Source organism: Cyclopterus lumpus, chromosome 10, assembly GCF_009769545.1.
Source record: "Cyclopterus lumpus isolate fCycLum1 chromosome 10, fCycLum1.pri, whole genome shotgun sequence".
Taxonomy (NCBI): Eukaryota; Metazoa; Chordata; class Actinopteri; order Perciformes; family Cyclopteridae; genus Cyclopterus; species Cyclopterus lumpus.
The window spans coordinates 13435892-13457911 of record NC_046975.1 but is presented as its reverse complement, the minus strand read 5'-3'; the positions used below and the strand labels follow the sequence as shown (position 1 = coordinate 13457911).

Here is a 22020-nt window from a genome sequence, read left to right as displayed (position 1 = left end):
GTCTAATCACAAGGTTGTTGTGACGTAAAATATAATAAAGTTTCCTTTATCCTTTTTCTGTGGAGAGAGAGAGAGAGCGAGAGGGCGAGAGAGAGAGAGAGTACAAAGTACAAAAACTGCAGACCCCATACCATGCTGCGGAAAACAGTAAAAATACCTCAGGCAAAACAATTAAAAGAAACTCTCATTAACGCTCTCTCGCACACATTCCCTCTGAGTCAATCCTTCACCAAAACAAAGCAGGATACACAACCCTCCCTCTCCCCGTCTCTCTTTCTGCCGGCAACCACAATGGGTTTTTTTCACTTTATCTCTCCATCTGGATGTCTGTTTGCTGGCCTCAGCAGGAACCTGAATGGAGCACAGCTTAATACTCCAAACGCACCCTCTTAGCCTGTCAGTTTTACCTCACATGAACATGTTACATTCATATGAAGTGCATAAGCAGAAACAACCTGGATAAATGATAATTGGAACACCAATTCTGGATGAGTGAATGACCACTGCAGAAGAGGAGAATTAAAACTCATCAACTGTTTGCTCTTCTTCCTCCACTTCCTGTGACCAATGTTGTCTTGCAGCAATGGACATATGCTGCAGCCACAGAGAGCTCATGATGCATTGTGAATGGCATACAGGCAGGCACAGAGGCAGAGACATGCAGCTGTGCGTAAGTAATGCATCCTCCAGAATCTGGGTCACACACACCGCTTTCATGTTGTCACATTTTTTTCACACAATTCTATCATTTCACAAGTCATATTGTCCTCAATAAACATTAGGATTCATTTAAGTTACACACATTATAGATTAATAAGATACAGTGAGTTTGTATGACAATGATGATTATGATTAAGCCTTTAATACTTTTTACTTAATTGTATTTAGATTCACAGTGGACCTTATATTATAATATATTTGCTCTCATAGTGTAGGCTACATTGCTTGACACAAGGTACAAGACAAGTAGCCTACAATGTAAGATACAAGAGCGCAATAACATTTTAAACATCATAATGAATAGGTATACAATAAAATACAAATCCTTGCAAATAGAAAGAAACAACATAAAAAACATGTTATTGGCAACATTAACATAAAGTAAAATATTTTGTTTCTAGGAAAATATTTTATTGACAAAATTAAATATAATATATATATTTTTTTAATGTGTTCTCACGTTGTATTTCAAATGCTGTCTTCTTCTTGTGTTGGTATGTTAGTATACCGTGGAGGTATAATAGAACATCCATGATCTGTATGGGCCGTACCGCCGTACGGCCTGACGACGTACGGTACGTTTCTCCCGCACCGGCTGCGTGTCCACGCATTAACCGCGCGCGGTGTCATTCTTGAACACGCAGTCAGGTGTCGCGCTTCTATCACGCTACCGGCGTTTTTTTTTTCTTCTTCTTCTCCCCTCCCCATGTTCACGTCAACACGGGCAACGAAACTGTTTTATTTATTTATTTATTTCTACTCGCGTGTTTGAAACGTATAGGAACGGATGACGTCGCGCGTACACCCGAGTGTGTGTGGGCGTGGAGAAATATGTCAACGTGCGGCGCGAGAGGAGGAGAAGCCTGAAGCTGAGTCCCGTTTGTAAGCTAGGTTAGAGGATCATGTCAGTGGTGGAATTACAACTTCGGTCGTTGTGTTCACTGCTGGAAAATGTGTGTAACATCGGAATAAAGTTGTAAACGGTCGCTGTTAGCGGTTAGCCGAGGAGCTGGAGGTGAGTTAATTCATCCCTCCCTTCCTGGATGTGAAGCACACTAACGTCAGGCAGCGACGCTACAACATCAGGCCACTTGTGACCGCCAGACCTCCATTTCAGGTAAGTTTGCTCGGTCTGTAATTACAATAACTTCGAGTAGACTCTGACAGGGCTTCTGACAGGGCTGCTGTGACACACATCCGACATCCGTGTTTCATCGGCGAACCGAGCAGCGACGGACGGAGAGCCGCCGACATCACATCTGGTTTGCGGTGTGAGTTTTTTTGGGGGGGGCTACCAACAGTGAGGTTGACTGCCGAGCCTCGTATCGACCCAAACGGGGATGTGAATGTTGTCTGCATCGTGAACCTGGGGGACGTCTCTGGTTTCTGGCCGACTCAGTAGAGGAACGATGAAAACGTGATGATTGCAACTGCTTTGACTGTCCTCGTTAACAGTGCTGACGTTTCTTCCGGCTTATAAGGGAGCGCGCCCCCCAAGGTGGATCACATTAGTCTGTGGTCACACACGGTGCAAAATGCTACATGACAGCGGTTCACACGGAGTCACCGAGTGCACGAACACCCGACCTCTGAGACTGGAGGATGCTGCAGCAGCCCCCGTGCATGTCGCCGTGGGGTGTGGTTGGCAGGCCCGGACAGACACTCTCCGCTGTACTCTCCCATCTTGACAGCTCACGAGAGAGCTGGCCACTTCGCATTGACCCATCCCCAACATCTCCACCATGGCCCCCTTTACCAGACCGGTCCTCTGCCCGTCCGCTGTGTTTACTGGTCTGTCATAACAGCTCTGCAGCTGCGGCTCCGGAGGCTCGTGAATCTGCCACGGTGGACAGCCGACATGTGTTGCACACTCACTTCTGTTTGATCAGGCTGCTCAGGGCACGCTGTTAAAAACTATGATGCATACTGTGCTAATTATTTTCAAGTAAGGGGTAGCTCTCATAGAGTTACTGGAGCAATCATTATTATTGTGACAGGACGACGGGCTGACTGTCTATTTATGATGGTTTAATGTTGTTTCTTCAACCTCAACCCACTACTCTACCTCTATTCTAGAATAACATCAGTGAATGCCGACATTCACTTGAGTCTGTTTACCCCTGCCCTAATCCACATTCCTCTCCCTAATTTAATTCATCCCAGTAATTCTTCATTCATAATCTCTCCTTCCATACCTGCTTTCCTGAGTGTAGCACTTTGAGTAAGCGGCTGCTACCAGGTCTATCCCTATGGACTATACATGTGCATATTTCCATTATTGCTTCACTTCTTTTCTTATATCCCTTTCTTAAAGACATATATGAGGGTATTCTTTATGCAAAGAGTGTACAGATGAGCAAATGTCTGTATTCATTTTTGTGTAAACCAGGGATTAGTCACCAGACAGTGATGCGCTCGATGTCTCGTTAAAATGAGAGGGAGAGGGAAAGGGAAAGGCAAGGTTAATCACGTTACTGAATGCATTATCATGTGTTTTTGAGGGGTGAGAGGCTATCACTGCTAACATACACACATAGATGCACCCATGCATGCAAAAGCATACATGCACAGATGCACGGACCATAATAGCACACCACCAGCAATGCATGACCAAATTGATAGGTTAGTGACTATAGATCCAAACCCTGAGCATTAAGACAAACAATAGCCTAACTGAGTCGGTGGCATGCATGTATGTGAAAGACACACATCAAGAGAGCGAGAGCGAGAGAGACTTCTTGTTGATATGTTTGGGTTGACTAGTCATTGGGGTCAATAACTTGTAGCCATTCTGCTAGCATAGTAGTTTGTAGGTCATGTGCTTCACTAGTGCTGCACTTGGCTTCTCAGCCTCTCAGTGGGATCTTTACAGTGTCTTTGCAGTATCACTAGACTGCTGTGTGTGTGTGTGTGTGTGTGTGTGTGTGTGTCTGGACTGTGGAGGGATGTCTGGAGTGTGGTGAGACCTGTTCTGACAGTCTTCTGCTGATGCTAATATGACTACAATGAGAATGTATGTGTGTCGATATACATGCCTATGAGGCATTGTAACACATGTGCAATATAGACAGGAGTATATCTCAGTCTGTCGACACCCTTATACTGTTAATTTATTACCTAGACTGAGAAGTCTTTGTTTCAGCTCCCATTTGCAGCTCTTTTATCTATTTATTGTGTGTGTGTGTGTGTGTGTGTGGTCTGTCTAGCTTCGAGGAGGTCCATGTGTGAGTGTGTAATAAATGTGTGACCATTGCAAAAACGTCTTTGTACCCAACTGCTTTTACCTCATATAAAAGACCTTGTATATACAATACTTATATAAATTAAATGTTGTGTTTACGCTAATTATATATAAATATTTTGTTCAGAGCCAGTTAGGAACAATTTTCTCCTACATCAGGCTTCTTTGTAAAGTCTAAATCCCAATATTCATGTTGATTATCATGGTGACATCCCTCAGCAATCAGTCATTTACTACAATTGCACATCTCTTTTTCAGATGTCCATCGAGGATAGGTAATTTAAAAAACGGCCAATAATTATTCCACCTCATTTGACTTAAATAAATATACGACTCTATTGACATAATATATGATCAATCAGGTAGGTAGAAACAGGCAGTGAGTGGAAAACAACTTGGCTTTTCATAGAAGAAGCAACTAGAACTGAAATGATGAGTCAAAATTGATTCATCATTGAAGTCAATTTTTCTAAATGTTTCCTAAGTTTAAATCTTCCTGTGTACTACTGTAACCCTGTTACACCATCATTTAGCAGCGTAAACTGAGATTTCCTGAGGTAGTTCTGAAACTACTTCTATATGTGTCACTCTTTATTCAGCCAGTTCTAAATGGATCAAGATTCCCCCATCAGCCAGTCGTAGCAGGTACCAGGATAAAACCTTGATTGTATAATACGTCAACTAAAAATGCTCCTGTAGTTATGCTGATGGACACTTTTTATTGCAGAAATTTTTAGAGTCTCGTTCTTAAGCAGCAATTTGCCTAATTATGAAACTCTTCAGCAGCTGCAACATGTCTTTATCACTTCTTTCTTGCAGTCACCATCAACTGATTTGTCTCCATCAGCTGATTGTCTCAGTGCTACATTCACTGCATTCAAACTGGTCTTTTAAGGTGCATTTAAACAAAAAATCAAATGTTACTCTTTGCAAAACAGAACTTTTGATTGAATTGACGAGTCATAATAATTTTCTTCAGTTATGAACATTGGATTACAGCTATATGTGGGTGATAGCTGGGTCGACAATGCCTCTTTGATCTTGGCCATCAGTTTTAGCTGAAAGGTTTTTGTTTAACATTTGCGTTTACTAGTGCAATAAAAGCTGGCTAACTGTTTATGTATTGGCGTACATGAGGTAGTTTAAGGTACATGGCCAGTGATGACTTTTGTTTGCTTCTGTGAACTAACGTTGACGCTGCTTGCATAGTGGTGCCCCTATAAAATGTCCCAGTTTGTGGTGGATCCATGGCATTTGGTGGGAACTGTGTGTGGATGATGAAATATACAAATCTGGACTCATGTCAAGTGAAAAATGTACTATACATTATTGATAAAGAGGAACAAAAACAGTGAAACCACCCACTATGCCTCTCAGCCATTTTTGCATGGGTACATGGTGTCTGGTGATGGCACAGGCGTGCATAAACATGCTTAAAGCAGCGGCAGGGTGTACAGAAAACTATTCTTTGTTCTCCTACATTATGTTTGCAAATTCCAGTACACATGTGGGTCAAGTCTATTGTCTCCTTTAAATAAAGACATGTTTGTTAGTAATGGGAATACAAGCAGAGGGCTTTCGTGTGCATAGATGCCAGCTGTATCTCTCTCTAGTTCTGTGTGAGACTCAGAGAGTGTGTGATTGTGTTGGTGCTTTTTGTGTGTGAATGATCTCCCTCTCTCTTCCTCTCTCTCTCTCTTTCTGTCTCCGTGAGAGCGAGATCACTGATTGCCTCGACTCAGTAACCATCACCATGCCAGCAAATGGGGGTGGAGGGATGTAAGAGGAGAGGGAGGAAATGGTTGAAAGTTGGTTTCCCTCTTTGGTCGAGGTCTGCATGTTTCTTTTCTTCACTTTGCTCCTGCTCTTTCCTCTCCTATTGGCTTAATCCTCCTCCATTGTGTCGCTCATTCTTTCCCCCTCCCATCCCCACTGGTTTCCAATGTTTGACTGTGTGTGCTCTGTAATAATGCATGTGGAAGAAAGCTTTCTTGCACTCCAGCGTCACTGCATTTCTGTCTCTGTCAACCTCGGCTCAGAGATTGGACAAGCTAACCAAATCGTGTGTGTGTGTGTGTGTGTGTGTGTGTGTGTGTGTGTGTGTGTGTGTGTGTGTGTGTGTGTGTGTGTGTGTGTGTGTGTGTGTGTGTGTGTGTGTGTGTGTGTGTGTGTGTGTGTGTGTGTGTGTGTGTGTGTGTGTGTGTGTGTGTGTGTGTGTGTGTGTGTGTGTGTGTGTGTGTGTGTGTGTGTGTGTGTGTGTGTGTGTGTGTGTGTTCAACGTGCAGCCCCTATACGATGCCATTGTGTGTATCTCTGTTTGTTTCAAATCCACAGTGACACTCCTTCTTCCCATCATTCTTTGCTATAAGAGGAAGAGAGTTTTTGAGAGCAAGGGTTGCCTTGGTAACGATTGCTGCCATCTGTGTATATTGTAAGAATGTTTGGTAACGTGTGTGTGGAAAAAGATGGAGGTGCATGCAGTCTTAATGCTTTAGCTCCCTTATCGCTGCATTATTTATTAAATTGTAAGCAGAAAGAACTGGGAGGTTACTAGGTTACAATTCATTCCAGCGGGAGATTAAATGACTTTTAACACAGGGAATGTGTGTCATTCTAGCAAAAAAAAAAAGATACAAATAAATAAATAAAGCAAATAAGTCCAAATCACATTTCCAAGGAGACTGTCAGTGTTCAGGGAATTTACAGTAAAGTGATAAAGGAGTGCTGACGTGATATGTGAGTATTAGTTTGTTCTACAGCGGCTAAGTGGACTACAGTGACACGGCAGCTCTTCATTCTGTATAATGTGGGAGCAGGTGGGATCACAGCATCTCTAGAAAAGGAATCATCAAGGTTAATTAAATGTATTAGTCTAGTGAAACAGAAGTGTTGAAAGTTGTGAGAGACATATTTTCATGCACTGAGTCCAGCCCAGGGACTGGAACAAGGTGAAATTATATGGCCCACGCACATGTATTAGAGAGGAGGGTGACCGAGGAGAGTGTACATGTTCCAAAAATAGTCTGTTTTCCCCAGGCTGTAGTGCGTCATGTGGCTTGGGTCCAGTGCATTGTGCAGAGTCGTTTAACCCAGTTTTTAACACTGACTCATTTTTTTCTTTGTTTAAAAAAAAAAAAAAAAACACTCTATTGACATTTTTTTCTTTTTCTCTCAAATAGAAACTCAACAACCTCCAGCAATGATGTAGCGTTGACGATGATATGATGATGATGACGGGCCTCGCACGGAGGTGGAGCAGCGATTGACTCTCCTCCTTTTCGCAACACCTTGCACTCTATGTCCGTCCTGATTGGGCGGCCATAGTGCGATGTCCTCAACCACACCCCCTGTGGCTCCACCCCCTAAGAAGGGAAGGAAGCTGGAGAAATTGGAGATGATGACCGACTCGGTGCAGGTCACCAACGAGGAACTGAGGAGCAAACTCCTGGACAACCAGATTGAGCTGCAGCAAGAGCGGGGCAAGGTGAGGAGGGAGAAGTGGAGGCCTTGTGTAAAGAAATTATGACAATGACGGTGGAGAGGCGTTTCCTATGAAATCATCACAATAGAAGCAGAGGAAAGATAATTGTGGCCAATTTTAAAGAATTATTTAAAAATGATTAACTTATTTATGCAGGCTCACAGTCACAAAGTTGAAAGGCTTTTTAACTGCAGCTGATATTCAGTGCAAGCACACTTATTAAGAAGTAAGACTCGGAGTATTAGTAGTAGGAGCTGTAATAATCATGATGATGGTGCACTCAGTATGAGCTGAGTTTATGTCTATCGAAGGTTGGATTATCACTAAATGTTAATACTTTTTAAAAATGTCATGTTATTAATGCACACATTGTCATCAGCGTACACTACATGGCCAACTTGCATCATGATATTTATTCAGTGGCTGTTAGGCCTTCCCTTTTTAATACTGTACATAATCTTTGAAAAGCAGTCTGGGCGGTTTGCCTCTTCTTGTGTAATCTGATTGACACACACCTCTCTGTGGCCTTGTTCCCTTCTCTGGATCCGTCACGGTTGTACATCCCAAAAACATGCTTAAAACATATGTACTGTTCACGAAAAAAAAAAAAAAGAGGTTATGTGGAGCAATGGATGTAATGCCAACCGTAGTACATAAAGTATGATTATGACAGTTAAGGTGGGACAAGTATACAGATGCATTGAATGGAATAGATTGTCAAGATAATATTAATCTGAGCAGTGAAAGATGTTGGGACGTGCATGCAAGGATGATTCTCTTTGAATTAACATTTATTTCAGCTGGCACAGAAGCTATACTTGTTCTTGATGTGTCTGTAAACAGGGAGCATTTTGTTGCCAGCACTTAATGCACACATTTGTCACAGTCTGGGGGCAAATGGATGAACACACTGGTATCCTGTGGTTTGTTTGATAATGAATGGTTGATTGAATTCCAATCCAACTCCAATGTGACTCTCTCCCAGGTATGTAAGCTTCGTGAGCGGCTCCAGGAGCAGCGGCAGGCTCGGGAGCTTGAGCAGCACAAACATGCTGTGGCACTCACTGACCTGCGTGCCAAACTCCATGAAGAAAAGGTCCGCGAGATGGCAGCCGCCCGTGAGACCCTGGCCCGGCAGCATGAATTCGAGCTGGCCCGGGCCATCAAGATCAAGGATGCTGAGGCGCAGAGACTCCAGGGGCTTGTGAACGCACTGAGGGATGGAGCCGCCGACAAGCTCAAAAATGCTCTTCTGGGAGAGGCTCGGGAGGAGGCCAGGAGAGCTTTTGATGGGGAGAGGATAAAGCTACAGCAGGAGGTATGTTATAGCAGGCGACGGTAATGCAATATGAATTATGCTTTCAATATAGATTGTGGAAAAATATGAACGTGTTAACTGGGACATCACAAAATACACTTTTGAGTATTAAACTTAATTCTGCTGTCAAACCGCATCTGTTGTGTTCTGCTTCTAATAAATGAGAGGAAACCTTGGTGTTTTTTAATTTTGTATTGTGTCACAAAATTATAGAATGAGTTTTGCAGATTGGATATTTTCTGAGGGCATTGGTTATATGAGACCTTTTTTTTGTCATCTGAAAATCCTTGTGTGAGTGTATGTGTGTTTGTTGATGTGGGACATGTGTTTCTGAAAAACAGGAAACGGGGTGGACAAGCCTGTTGCCAAGCTATTGTTACGATGTAGTCTTTCCGGACAAACAGGATATCTATCATTACAACTGTCTAATGGGATAGGACGTGTGTTTATAAATAAGTGTCGCTCTCTTTGTTGGTTTTGGTTTTGTGTGTGTTAATATTATTGTTGATGTGTTTTTTTTAGATCCTGGAGCAAAAGACTGCCAGGAAACAAGCTGAAGAGGCGCATGCAAATACTCTGCAGGCCGATAAAGCCAAAGCAGCGAATCTCCGCACAGCCTACCAACAGCACCAGGATGAGGTGCACCGTATTAAACGTGATTGTGAGAGAGACATCCGCCGACTGGTGAGGCCACTTGCTGTTGGGACCACACACATTAAAGACACTACATATGTCTAATCTTTATCGGATAGTTTTTAGACAAAAGACACTGATGACAGTATAGTTACTGGTGACTCTTTAATATCATATAATATGTTACAGAATGTATTTATTTATTAGAAATGCGTTAGTCTATTTAATCTTTATTTACCTTCTGTAAGGCCAATTCTTTATTTACCTTCTGTAAGGCCAATTTGCATATTTATATATTATACTTGCCCGCACTGTGTAATATTTGTCAATAATTTTACATATTCACAACCAAATAAGCATCCTAAATAAAACAGAAGAACAATGTACTTCATATAAACCAGGCAACATTTTTGCTGAATTTCCTGCAACATGAGCTCAGAAATATATGCTCTATATATTATAACTTATTCCGGTAATATATTAATGTAACTGGGACACAATGGGAAACTGTCTGTCTGACTCACTCTTTCCACCACCCTCCACCATGTACCGATCCATCCCTCTTATAGATGGACGAGTTGAAGGCGAAGGACCGGGTGATGTGTGCCCTGGAGAAGGAGCTGGGGCTGCAGGCCGGCTTCGCCCAGAAGCTTCAGCTTCAGAAGGAAGCTCTGGATGAGCAGCTGGGTCAGGTACGAGAGGCTGAGAGACACAACCACGGCAGCCCAAAGAGAGAGCTGGTGCCTGGGCTGGGGGACAACTCAGACCTGCTCAACAACCAGGTATACACGTGCATCTGTGCATGTCATTCTCAAATGTGCACACGTTTTACATGCATGAGACCAAATTACAGGAATTAAAGTTATTTCACAGTATAATACGAACATTCATTTTTAAAGGCTTTTTTTCTTTTACTGGTAATTTAGATTTTAAAAAGTATACTTGTTCTGTTCCTGATTTAAACTTTATTGGGCTCTATGGGTTATGGCAGGACTCAACCCACCATTTTAATTCAAATGAATCTCAGGAAATTTGACTGGATACTTTTTTCCGTAGTTACAAGGATAAACATCAATTATATGTCATCTGGAGATGAACAATATTGTAAATCTGTACATTAAGTCACACCTGCACATACAGCAAATACATCCATGAGAAGCATGTGAATATACTGCGTATACTGCACACACAGGCCCCCAGTCTCTCAGTGAAATGGCATCTCATTCTTCATCCCATCACCTCCTCTTTCCCATCCACCTCAATTACCTGCCTGCCTGCATGTACTACCTTTTTTAGTCTTCCTCCTCCTCTCCTCTTCCCCTTGCTCCACAGGAGGTGGAGGAGCGGGACATGAGGAGGTTCCAGCTGAAGATTGCAGAGCTCCACTCGGTCATCAGGAAATTGGAGGACAGAAATGCATTACTGGCTGATGAGAGAAATGAACTTGTGAGTAACACTGACACAGACAGAAGAACATATACGCAGTGATTGTCATTATTATTATATAATATCCCGATGCAAATAAAAACACACACACAGAAGTAAATACATGCAGTGATTATAGGAATGCAAATACACGCACACATTGTTACTCTAAGAGTACAGAAATACACACATAAACAAACATGCCTATGAAATGTGTGTTTTTCATTTTTCTAATTTTCTAAGCTCTCCAGCCTTCATCTTGCCTATCCTGCTCAAACTGGAAATTCCTTGTCATTAAAAGACTTACGATTACATTGTTTCCCCTTCCTGTTTCTTTCCTCTGTCCAGTTGAAACGGGTGCGAGAGGCCGAGAGCCAGATGAAGCCCATGTTTGAGAAGAACAAGCGTCTGTCCAAGAAAAATGACGACCTCCTGCAAACGCTGCAACGCATGGAGGAGAAACTGAAGAACCTGAGCCGAAACAACGCAGAGATGGTGAGATGCATCCAGTATATGTTTTACTACCACTACTCTCTGTTGTTTTCTTTCATAACAATCATAACATGCCCTCTTCTCTCTCTGTCTCTCGCCTTTTTAGAAGGAAAAAGCCGCCTCCTCTCGGCCCCCCTCACAGCAACAATCCATGCAGTCCCAGCTGAAGCGGCCAAGCTCCCTGACAGACTTGAGCTATGCCCACGAGGAACAGGAAGTGGAGTTCCTAAAGCTGCAGGTTTCGGAGCAACGTGGCATCATTGATGAGCTCACGCAGGTCAGGAGTTTACTCAAAACCCAAATCCAAATATTTTGTAAAGAAATCAATTAAATTCTAATTGTTTTCAATGTGTGTCAAATGTTGCTGTTTTTAACATATAACCTGGAATATTTTCTGGAAAATAATCGAAGATGTTCATATAATGAGATAGGACTGGCTGATCTATGCTGTCAGATAATAGGATTATCTGAATCTGATTTGGGAGTTTGTCTCCCAGAAGACTTTTTGGCTTTCCAGCACTTGCCCATCATTTCTTCCTCTGTGCTAAAGGGAATAGGTTATATATTTTCAGAAGAGGCAGTTGATTGGTGGAATGTATTATTGTATTACTGCTAATCTCTAATTAGCAGATAATGTCTCTTTGATTCATCTTCACCCATCTTTCACCTCCAACACTATTTTCCGTACCTTCCGTATCACAAGGCATTCAACCTAAATGCTTAATTATTATGATAATATTGTTTGCTGTCCACTGTTACCACTTCGTCTAATTTATGAGTACAGTTTTATTTTTATTTTCTGGTGTTCTTATTTGACCTCGGATATTGCAGACACTGCTGCATAAAATAATATATTGTGATGCCAGTTGTTGTTTTGATTGAGGTGTCTAATCTAAAGCTCAGATGTGAGGCCGGTCTTGATCTTGATCGACTTTGTGTTTTCCTTTAGGAACGGGACCGATTGGTGATGAGCAAAAAGAACAGGAGGAAACCTCCCAAATTGTCTAAAGTAAGTGTTTTATTTTGGCCAGTGGTGCGTAACTAAGCAACTACCTTATCTGTGGTTGACTGATCTATAAGGACTGTTTTTAATTGAGTGTGTGTGTGTGTGTGTGTGTCTCTCTCTCTCTCTGAGCCTGTTTGTGTTTAATTGGGCTCAAGAGACAGTGATGACAGTATCCCTCCCAGCTGGGAGCACCACGCTGAGTAAGCATGCTCAGAACCAACCATCCCAGCTAGTAGGAAATTATTATTATTATTTTTTATTGCTTTATTTTATTTAGTGTTATTTGTACGATCGTGTTTAACTCAACTTGTGTGTCACAGTTTTTGTCTTTTTATCTGTGCTTCCTCCTGTGTTAATAAAGAGGGAAAAGGGATTACTAATTGTCTGTGTGCATGTTTGGGCTTAAACTCCAGGGGACATTTTAGAGTCTATGATGTTGCTAGGAGGAGGAGTTTTTAGATGCACGTCAGTTATTTTCTCCCACTTGTCCTGCTAGAACCAGTTTGTCACCTTGGCGAGGTGGATACAGGGTTGGGCACAGCGGCTTTTATCTTGGAAGTTTGTCTATCTTTTTTTCTTTGTTATGAATTTAAAGTGTCGTAAATGAGCTTGGAGACTAAAAGGAGAATCTGGCATTTGGGATTTTCTATAGGAGTACTTTGATTGGAACCAGAAGCTTTGTGGTCCGTTTTTTTATTTTGAGTGGGAGTGCAACGGAAAGCAATTGCGCTTTCTGGACGTTACTAAAGGCCTGCACAGCTTTGTATACATCTGATAGACATATTTTGGGGATATTTTTTATAGGTTTGTGTTGGTGTTTTTGGTCTCGTAGCAACATGAACGAGTACATCCTTCTTATCCTCTACTTCTCGGCCTTCATTTGCCTCTGTGCCCTAGTCTGCCTGTACTTCTCTGGTTGCCAGGAGATGACTTATAAACATGATGGTAAGGACTCTGTGGGCTTTGGAAACCTTAATAGCAAGAAAGTAGTAATCAAGCAGTGGAGACCTGATCTGATAAGAACATATTTACTTTCCCTTGTTTTGTTGGTGAATAATATATTGCTGTACAAAATCTTTATTGAATTCAAAGAAATAAATGTTATGGTTTGGGTTTTATTTAACTATGTGCATATTCTCTTTTTTCCTCTTTTCCTCTCCAGAGGCATGTTGTGGAGACATATTTTGGATTTGATGAGGAGTCGATAGACTCTGAGACCTCCTCTCTGACCTCCTACAACACTGACCTCACTGACCGCACACCTGCAACTCCGGAGGAGGATTTTGAAGAGGTAAGATAATTCTCTGTCTACATTGAAATAATCAATTTAAACTATATTTTAAACTATAACAACTGAAAGAAGTACTGCATGAATATTGAGATATAAGATTCAAGACATTGTATTTGTCACATATAAATGCAAGTATGTTACATATAGTGAGAGGTTGTTGTGTCAAACTCCCAGGCAGTGCAATACAAGTAGAATACATTTAATTAGCAAAGTAAACAAAATACCTGTTAAAATATTCAAATTAGTAAACGTATACAAAAATAGTAAACAGTCTAAAGTTAATGAGAAAGTAAATATGTGAGGTGAATGTAAATGGCTGTATTGCAGGTATACATATAAACATAGCTGATTGTCTTTGGGAATATTTTTCATCAAGACTTTATTGTTAACTTTTCAAGGCTCTGGTAGCCTGTAGAAGAAAACAGTCTACTTTTGATCTCCTAGTTCTGCTCATGCACTTCCTGTTGCATAGGCTCTGCAGGGCCGTACTGTGCTGAGAGGAGCAGTTGCCATAACAGACGGTTAAGCGCCCCATCAGGATGCTCTGCACTGCAGTCGAGGAAACCGATTCCTGTGAAACTTTGATTATCCTCAGCTGTCTGAGGTAGTCCATTTAAAGCCCTCAGTAATATGCACACCAGGATACTTAAAGCTAGTCAAACTGGAGTCCTGTCGATTTCCAGCGCAATGTAAGATTTATGATGTTTCTTGGCACAGTCCACAATCAGCTCTTTGGTTTTTACTGATGGCAGGAAAAACGGGGTTGGCTTGCCACTTCCTCCAGAAATGCCGCCTTATTGTCATTTGAGATCTGGCCCACCACGACTGTGTCATCAGCAAAAGTTATTGTGGTGGTGGACCTGTGTTTGGCCAAACAGTTGTATGTGTATAAGGAGTACAGCAGTGGGCTCAGCACTCAACCTTGGAGGGCTCCAGCTCAGAGGGTAAAATATGTCTGCCCATCATGACCACCTGAGGTCTAGTGGTGAGGGAACAAAATAAATAATCTACGCTCCAGCTGCACACAGGGTTGTTTAAACCCAGGTTAGTCAGTTTACTGTCTAGCATGGATGGGACAGTTGTGTTATTTCCGTGGATCTCCTGTTGTCGAGGTGGGAGAGTAGGAGAGTAGTGGAGTATCTGAGGATAATTGATAACTGATGGGCTTACACATTAGTTTAGATAAAGGTTAGTGTGTTTGTTTGACCCTGTCTGTTTTTATTATGTCTTTAACACCTTTTCATTTATATTTTTCTTGAATAAAGTGTTTTTCCCGTGAAGAGTCTGAGCTTCGTTTCCGTCAGTTGACCAGAGAGTACCAGGCTCTCCAGCGGGCCTATGCCCTTCTCCAAGAGCAGACCGGAGGCTCTCTGGATGCTGAGAGGGAGGCCAGGGTTTGTACTCTCACATTTATCACCCCCTTTAGCCACGATCCAACCTTTTTCTAAAAGGTTTCTTTACTTTGCAAATAAACTATACATACTTTGTACATCAGGAAGTAAATATACTATAAGTCTAGTAAATTGAAATATATATTTTTCAGAATGTATAGAGTCTGTTATTTTGTTATGTAGCACATTTTCACGCATCTTGACTGATGGCTGATCGTTCCCTCCACAGACACGTGAGCAGCTGCAGATTGACCTCACCAGCTGCCAGGCCAAGATTTTCGACCTGGAGAAGGCCCTGGTCGAGAGGGGGCAGGTAAAGATGGAGGATGTTGACAGGAGCTCACTGGTCCTGCTCTCACTGGCCCTCCTGCATGTCTGTCTGGCTGCTCTGCTCCTAGTCTGGCGCTATGCCGACCAGGTCTGCCGCAGAATCCTCTGATGTCACTTCCGCATGATCTTCAGCAAACTCTGTCCCTGCTTGTTGGTACCGTTTCCTATTATTGGGCCTTTCAGTGACGATGAGCCTTGAGAGGAGGCTTAAACCACTCTGCTTCCTGTCAGATATGAAGAGATTGATATACAAGTAGTTATGTTTTTGGTGAGAAACTTGCATAAATACAGTTTTCACAGCAATATGTAAAACAATATATAGGAGAGGGAACTCTCCAATGACTAGTTTAACGTCCTAACATAGCTCTAAGCACTTTATAATACAATCATTTATATCCTAATCATTTGGATTGACACTTTTTAATTCAAATAACCACTAGAGATGACATAAACAATATAGAAAGTGCTGCTGCACATGGTGTGGTGGCTGCCACAGTTGCCCGATAGCAAGAGGGCTTCCTACGGCTTCCACACACAGCTAGACGGAGTCTACATGTTCTTCCCGTGTCAGCGTGGGTTCTCTCCACGTTCTCCACTTTCCTCACACAGTCCAAAGAAATGCGGCTTAGGTTAATTGAAGACTCTAAACTCATGTCAGCTGGGATTGGCTCCAGTCCTCCCCCGACCCTGAACAGGATAAGCGGTTAAAGATAATGGATGGAAAAAGTCATCATAAAGTCATCATATCATATAACATCTTGGTCTGAGACCTTTGCACGTGGAGAAGAAAAGAAAACACATATTTTTTTAATCTAAGTAGATTTAAATAATTCTAACTTTTAGCAAATTAATTATTAATTACTGTCTATCATGAGAAACACTGGGATTATTATGATTCATATCACTACTTTTAGTTTTTTCATTTGTTGTGAAGTTTTTCCTTTGTCACTGCACGTTTTCCGCATGTTGCCTGTTCCACTGTGGCTTGATCCATCTGGGAATTTGATTTGCTGCGCTGCTATTTTTCTCCTTGGATTGCCTCCATTTCCTCCTGTTACTGAGAACTCTTGATGACTGTGAATGCAGCTCCTTTTCTTGTTATCTAAAAAGAGGTCTTTATTTCTCTGGATCAATAAACTTTTGCCACTGCTACTCTGTTCCTGTCTGTTTGTGTCTATGGTTCATTTGCATGTGTCATTTGGAAGTACATTTGATGGTGTTGTGGATGCTTTCTTTCCTTTCGTCTTCCTGCCAGTGTCATTTCTTGCTGATGTTGTGTTTGGTTGTTATGGCAGGATTCAAAGTGGGTGGAGGAGAAGCAGTACTTGCTCAGGACCAACCAGGAACTGCACGAGAAGGTAGTTTGCATTAGTCCATACTCATTTCTTTGGACATGCATTCAATATCAGTTCTCAGCATTTTACACTTTTCTATAGATTGTACTAAAGTTGACCCCCAAAAGGTTTGAAACCCGTAATATGAGTTATAATTTGAAGTCAAAAGGAAAATACATTTTTGTGATGATTCAAAGGTAATATGAGATGATTTGGAATGGTTCTCAGATTCTTTTTAAAACTATGATATCTACAGGACATTCCTAATTCAGTGTTGATAATACTTTGTAAACCGTACCAAACCATCATAACAAAGATGTGTGTGTGTGTGTGTGTGTGTGTAGATGTGTGTGTCGCAGCAGGCGCAGTCAAGGTTTCAGGCTGAGGTTCAAGATGCCCGGGATCAGAATGAGCTGCTCGAGTTCAGGGTGCTTGAACTGGAAGTAAGAGACTGTACCAATGTCAAACTGTCACCAGGAGGCGACAACAACAATCTCAGTTCGAGACGCAAGACCTACATACAGTGACTCACCAGACAGACACTCATACACACCTCTGTGTTTTGCATTGTTTTGCATGGCAGCTGTGTGCACACCCCTTCCACTTAACTGGAATGTTTTTTTATTCAGAGTATGTTGTGTTAAGATGAATGTAATTTTTTATTGAATAAAAATGTATTTAAGTTCAATATTCAATCCCATCTATGTTAATTTTGTCTCTCATTTTTGCATGTGTTCCACATTTTTCACAAGATTAAAGCAATATCTATGGATAGTCAAGGAACGATGAACAGTGAAGAGTAATTTAGGGATTTTTATTGTTTATCTGTGTTTTTTTCTTTAATATTAGAGTTATTAGTTAGAGGTTGAAAGGTGTTGCTCACTCATGTCAGTTGATATTGCGGCTGTTTATGTCTGAATGTAGACAAAGTAGCATCGGTTGGAGATCCCATTCTCAGCTTTGAGTTTCGGCATGTGTTTTCAAACTCCCTGGTTGTTTGTGGTTTGGTTTTCCATTTAAATCTTTGGTTTTACACCTCCCTCATTTTGAGAGATACCAACCGTGTTTTCAGTGTCATGTAAGTAAATCCCTCATTCACTCCCTTTTCACACTTGGTTACATTCAATATCTGTCATTCGCAGTGAGCCTTCATCAATGTTAAGATGAAAAATTACTTTCCTGTTGGACTTGTAGAAATGCTAGTCAAGCAGAGTTTTTAGGTGTGTGTGTATGTGAGTATTCACATGGTATGTGTTTTCTGTAGGAGAGGGAACGTAGATCTCCTGCCCTCAATCTTCACATGTCGACGTTCCCTGAGAACAGCAGCAGTGCCCTGCAGATCTACTGTCACCAGGAGGGAGTCAAGGTGATACAAAAACTTCCACAAAAGCAGACTATTTTTCTTTTAAGACTATACACGGTCACCATGATGTCTGGTTTTGTCCTGCAGGATGTACTCATTCCTGAGCTGATGAAGAAACTGGATATCCTGGGGGATAACGGAGTGAGTTCAAACACACTGTTTGATTGAAATAAGAAATATATATATTTTTTTAATCACTGGTATTCTTACATTTCCAACTCGTATAACATCTGTTGTGTTTTCTGCAGAATCTCAGAAATGAGGAACAGGTAGCAGTGATCCAAGCAGGGACAGTAATCTCACTGTGTGAAAAGGTGAGTGAAAGGCCTCTCGGACATGTGTTTTTGCTGACACCTAGTGGACACACAGTCATAATACTTAATTTATTCCGAAAACAGCCACTGCATTCAAGTCAATTGTAAAGTTAAATATGGATGGTAATAATCCAGCTATCTTGGCTTAACGTATGAATCACTCACCTTTCTTCCCTGTACAGTGGTTGAAGCAGATAGATTGCACTGAGGCCGCCCTCACACAGAAGATGATCGACCTGGAAAATGACACGGTGAATAATCTATTTAGCATTAGAGCACACCGTCTTTGTTGGGTTTGACGGTCTGACTTTAGGATGCAAACGTTTTTTCACTATTGTGTACACAGAACAAGCTATTTATGAGCTTGTTTTTTTTTTTGATGTTCTGATGTCAACAAGATGTAATATGTACATTACATTACATGTCATTTAGCTCACGCTTTTATCCAAAGCGACTTACAGTCATGTTACATTCATACACTGTAGACACAGCTACAGGGAACAATTCAGGGTTAAGTGTTTTGCTCAAGGACACATGGACTAGGGCAGGGATTGAACCGCCAACCCCCTGATTGAAAGACGGACCTGCTAACCACTGACCCACAATATGTACCACATGCTTTATTCCTGATTCTCCACCGTTCACTCGTGATAACATTTGCTGTATTATATATTATCACATCTTGTTGCAGGAGCTTTTTAGTAAGCAGAAAGGATTCCTCGAGGAAGAGTTGGACTACAGGAAGCAGGCCTTGGATCAGTCCTACATGGTACGGAGCCTGGAGCAGTATCAGTCTTTTTGTACAAAAGTTGGCCAAAGCCTCTCAAATAGACAACATGCACTCATTTATATTGATTACAACATTAACCAAGGTTGTATACAAGGAATAAAGGATTAAGGAATGCATAGGTGCAACATTGTCATTCCAGCTTGACACATAAACATTTGGAACCCCATTTAACCTCCATGAATGTAACGTACCTCCATAAAGGTAAAATTGTGTCGGGATACTGCATCTTTTACCACTGAAGTCTAAATTCTGTCAACAATGTAAGGTGCTAAATTGATATTTGGCTTCTTGTTTATTGGTCGAAAGCCAATCATTGATCTACTTCCTCTAAAACTTTTTGAAATGTGAAGATGAAATGCCTTCATGAATATCCTGGTTAGCTTGATTAAAGTAGACAACTGGTGAAGTTGAATTAGATTTTCTTAGCATGAATGATCTTAAAACATTCTCCTCCTCCTGACTTAAATAGGCTGCACCCAGAAAACTAAAGTTAACACTTAGTGCACTCTCTATATAATTATAACCATTTGATATGGTCAGTTTTTATGGTTTGTCTTTATGTTTCCACTTTATATTGTGTTGGTGGAAGCTTGTTTTTTACATGGTAACTTTGCTGGAACAGTCGGGAAACTGGGATTAATTTATACGGGACAGAATAAAAACACGGTTTGTGTTTTTGATATAATGAAGTTGCCATGTGACCGTCAAGCCTAGACAACCCTTAATATAAAGTGGAACAATGTTCCTCATATCTGCCATGGTCACAGTGGTGTGTATGTGTGTGTGCGTTTGTGTGCATATGTGTATCCGTTTGTGCGCTTGTGCATGCCTGTGTGTGTTTCTGCATGTGCATGTGCACGTCCATGTGTGTGTATGCTTGTATACCTGTTTGTGTGTGTATGTGGCTGGCTGTGCAGAGGATCGAGGAGCTGGAGGCCACGCTGTATAGCGCTCTGCAGCAGGAGCAGCCGGCATGCCAGGCGGTGGCCGAGTCGCTGACAGACAGGCAGAGGGAGGAGCTGAGGCTCGCCGTGGAAAAGCTGCGGCGTCAGATTCACCGGCAGAGCCGGCAGTTTGACAGTCAGATCTTACAGGAGCGCATGGAGCTCCTACAGCAGGCCCAGCAGGTAAGGCTTAAAACAAATAAGGTCAGGTTCCTGAGTCCTGCCCTCCCTCAATCTGACCCCTGGTACCTGTGAAACGTCTGACCCCACCACGCCTCTGGGGCTATGAGAAAGATGCAGTATCCCTGTGTGTGCAACCTGTAGTCCTATCTGTAAGTGTATATGTAGAAGTGGAAGAGTGACAGGATGAGACTTTGTGTGTGAGTGGGTGTATATCATTGTGATCTGAATACCTCCCCCCCACACTCTTTCCGTATCCCTCCACTCTGCAGCCCTCACATTAGTTTTACACCCATGACTCGTACAGTATATGTGATTCATCAAGTACATCAACAACCACTGCACTGTACATTTGTTTTGAATCAGTTCCACTGTAACAAACATGCTTTTCCTAATCTCTAACCCTAAAACACTTAAAACAGAATTCTCATCAGCTACTCATGAAATATACTTACTAACTAAATACGTTTCTGGAAACTACTGTTTCAGTTTATGGATTGGTCCAAAAGTCCAGTAAAATTGTTTCCTCTTTCCACCAGTTTGGTTTTATATGTCCTGGCAAACTCAATGGTCGAGTAATTAAAACTGAAACTGCTTGTTTTTATTACCTTAATGAATGTTAAGCTGTGTTTGGTTGAAGCATTTAGCATCAGCTCCACCAAAGATTCATTTGGAGCACAGGATATTTAATTAAAAACCTTGTTTTAGTTTTATAATTCCAAGTCTGTGCTTGTGTGTTTGCCAATGAATTTGTATCTTCCTTTTTATTTTATTTAACCCTGATTACACTTACATATACTCTGGCTGGATAAAATATTTAACACTAATATGTTATTCTGCAGTCAGTGAATAAGCTGCTCTGGCTTTAAGTCTCAATGACTGTTCACGGTTAACTCTGCTCTTCGGTTGCCATGGCAGCTCATTCTTACCCAATGCAGCTACCATGGAGACAGAAGGCATGATGGGAAGGAGGCAGAGTATTTGGAGCAAATACAGGGATGGTTGGATCACAGTCTTATTAACTGTTTAACAACTGTTTCTTTGGTTAGATTGTATCAGATCTGGCCAAATGGTCTTAGTGTTGTATTTATACAGATTGTGTGCACGCTAACCACGTCTGTCTTTGCCTTGCAGAGAATTAGGGAGCTGGAGGCCAGACTTGACTTGCAAAAGAGACAAGTAAAGGACATAGAGGAAAAGGTACATGTTCACATTATTTGTTTATATCTTGAAAGCTTTCTCTTGTGGCTGGTAGAGTCTGTGTGAAATGTCACGTGACAAGACAAAGGTTATCAAGAGAGAATGTGAAGGAGTTAACATCTTCTGTACTGGTGATGGGTTTTATTATATTAACTTATTGACTGTCTTTTTCTTTCCCCTTTTCACCTATTAATTAAACCCCTTGTGTTCCTTTAGTTTTTGTTCCTCTTTTTGTTTTTCTCTTTAGCATTTATTCTTTGGCCTTAATGAAAGTGACCGTGGACCCACATCAGGTAATACCTTTATTCTCAGTATCATATCAATATTTAACACAGTTATAGTGTTGCTAGTAACAATAATGATGAGTAAATAATGTCCTTTCTCTTAGGTGTTAAGGTGCTTTGGAAGCAGGCAAAGACGAAACTAAACTTAGTTGTTTTTTATGCATTTGTAGACAGCTCACGAAAACCCCATGGCCTTTTTCATAAATGTGCACTTTTGACCCTTACCTGGAATGCAAACATCTTTGAAACTGTAATAAGTAACTACATATACATGAGATTAAAG

The 22020-nt window shown here is 41.4% G+C and overlaps 1 protein-coding gene across 1 annotated transcript; it reads left to right on the top strand.

Moving 5' to 3' along the window:
- Positions 1-1428: 1428 nt before the first annotated feature.
- Positions 1429-21956, top strand: jakmip1 (janus kinase and microtubule interacting protein 1). The gene is made up of 23 exons (XM_034543051.1): positions 1429-1837; positions 7141-7445; positions 8428-8760; positions 9283-9444; positions 9963-10175; positions 10726-10839; positions 11167-11313; positions 11417-11587; positions 12260-12319; positions 13479-13607; positions 14873-15001; positions 15228-15311; positions 16624-16686; positions 17007-17105; positions 17927-18028; positions 18113-18166; positions 18274-18339; positions 18522-18590; positions 19031-19108; positions 20047-20256; positions 21388-21453; positions 21670-21746; positions 21842-21956. Exons 2-22 carry the CDS (start codon positions 7290-7292, stop codon positions 21718-21720), a joined length of 2556 nt encoding a protein of 851 aa, XP_034398942.1. The 5' UTR covers positions 1429-1837; positions 7141-7289; the 3' UTR covers positions 21721-21746; positions 21842-21956.
- Positions 21957-22020: the final 64 nt, after the last annotated feature.

Bases quoted from the DNA above. Each gene is read 5' to 3' on its own strand.
- jakmip1 (XM_034543051.1), top strand. From the start codon at position 7,290: ATGTCCTCAACCACACCCCCTGTGGCTCCACCCCCTAAGAAGGGAAGG. The intron at 11,588-12,259 runs GTCAGGAGTTTA...GTTTTCCTTTAG, and splicing joins TCATTGATGAGCTCACGCAG to GAACGGGACCGATTGGTGAT. The intron at 18,167-18,273 runs GTGAGTTCAAAC...TGTTTTCTGCAG, and splicing joins ATATCCTGGGGGATAACGGA to AATCTCAGAAATGAGGAACA.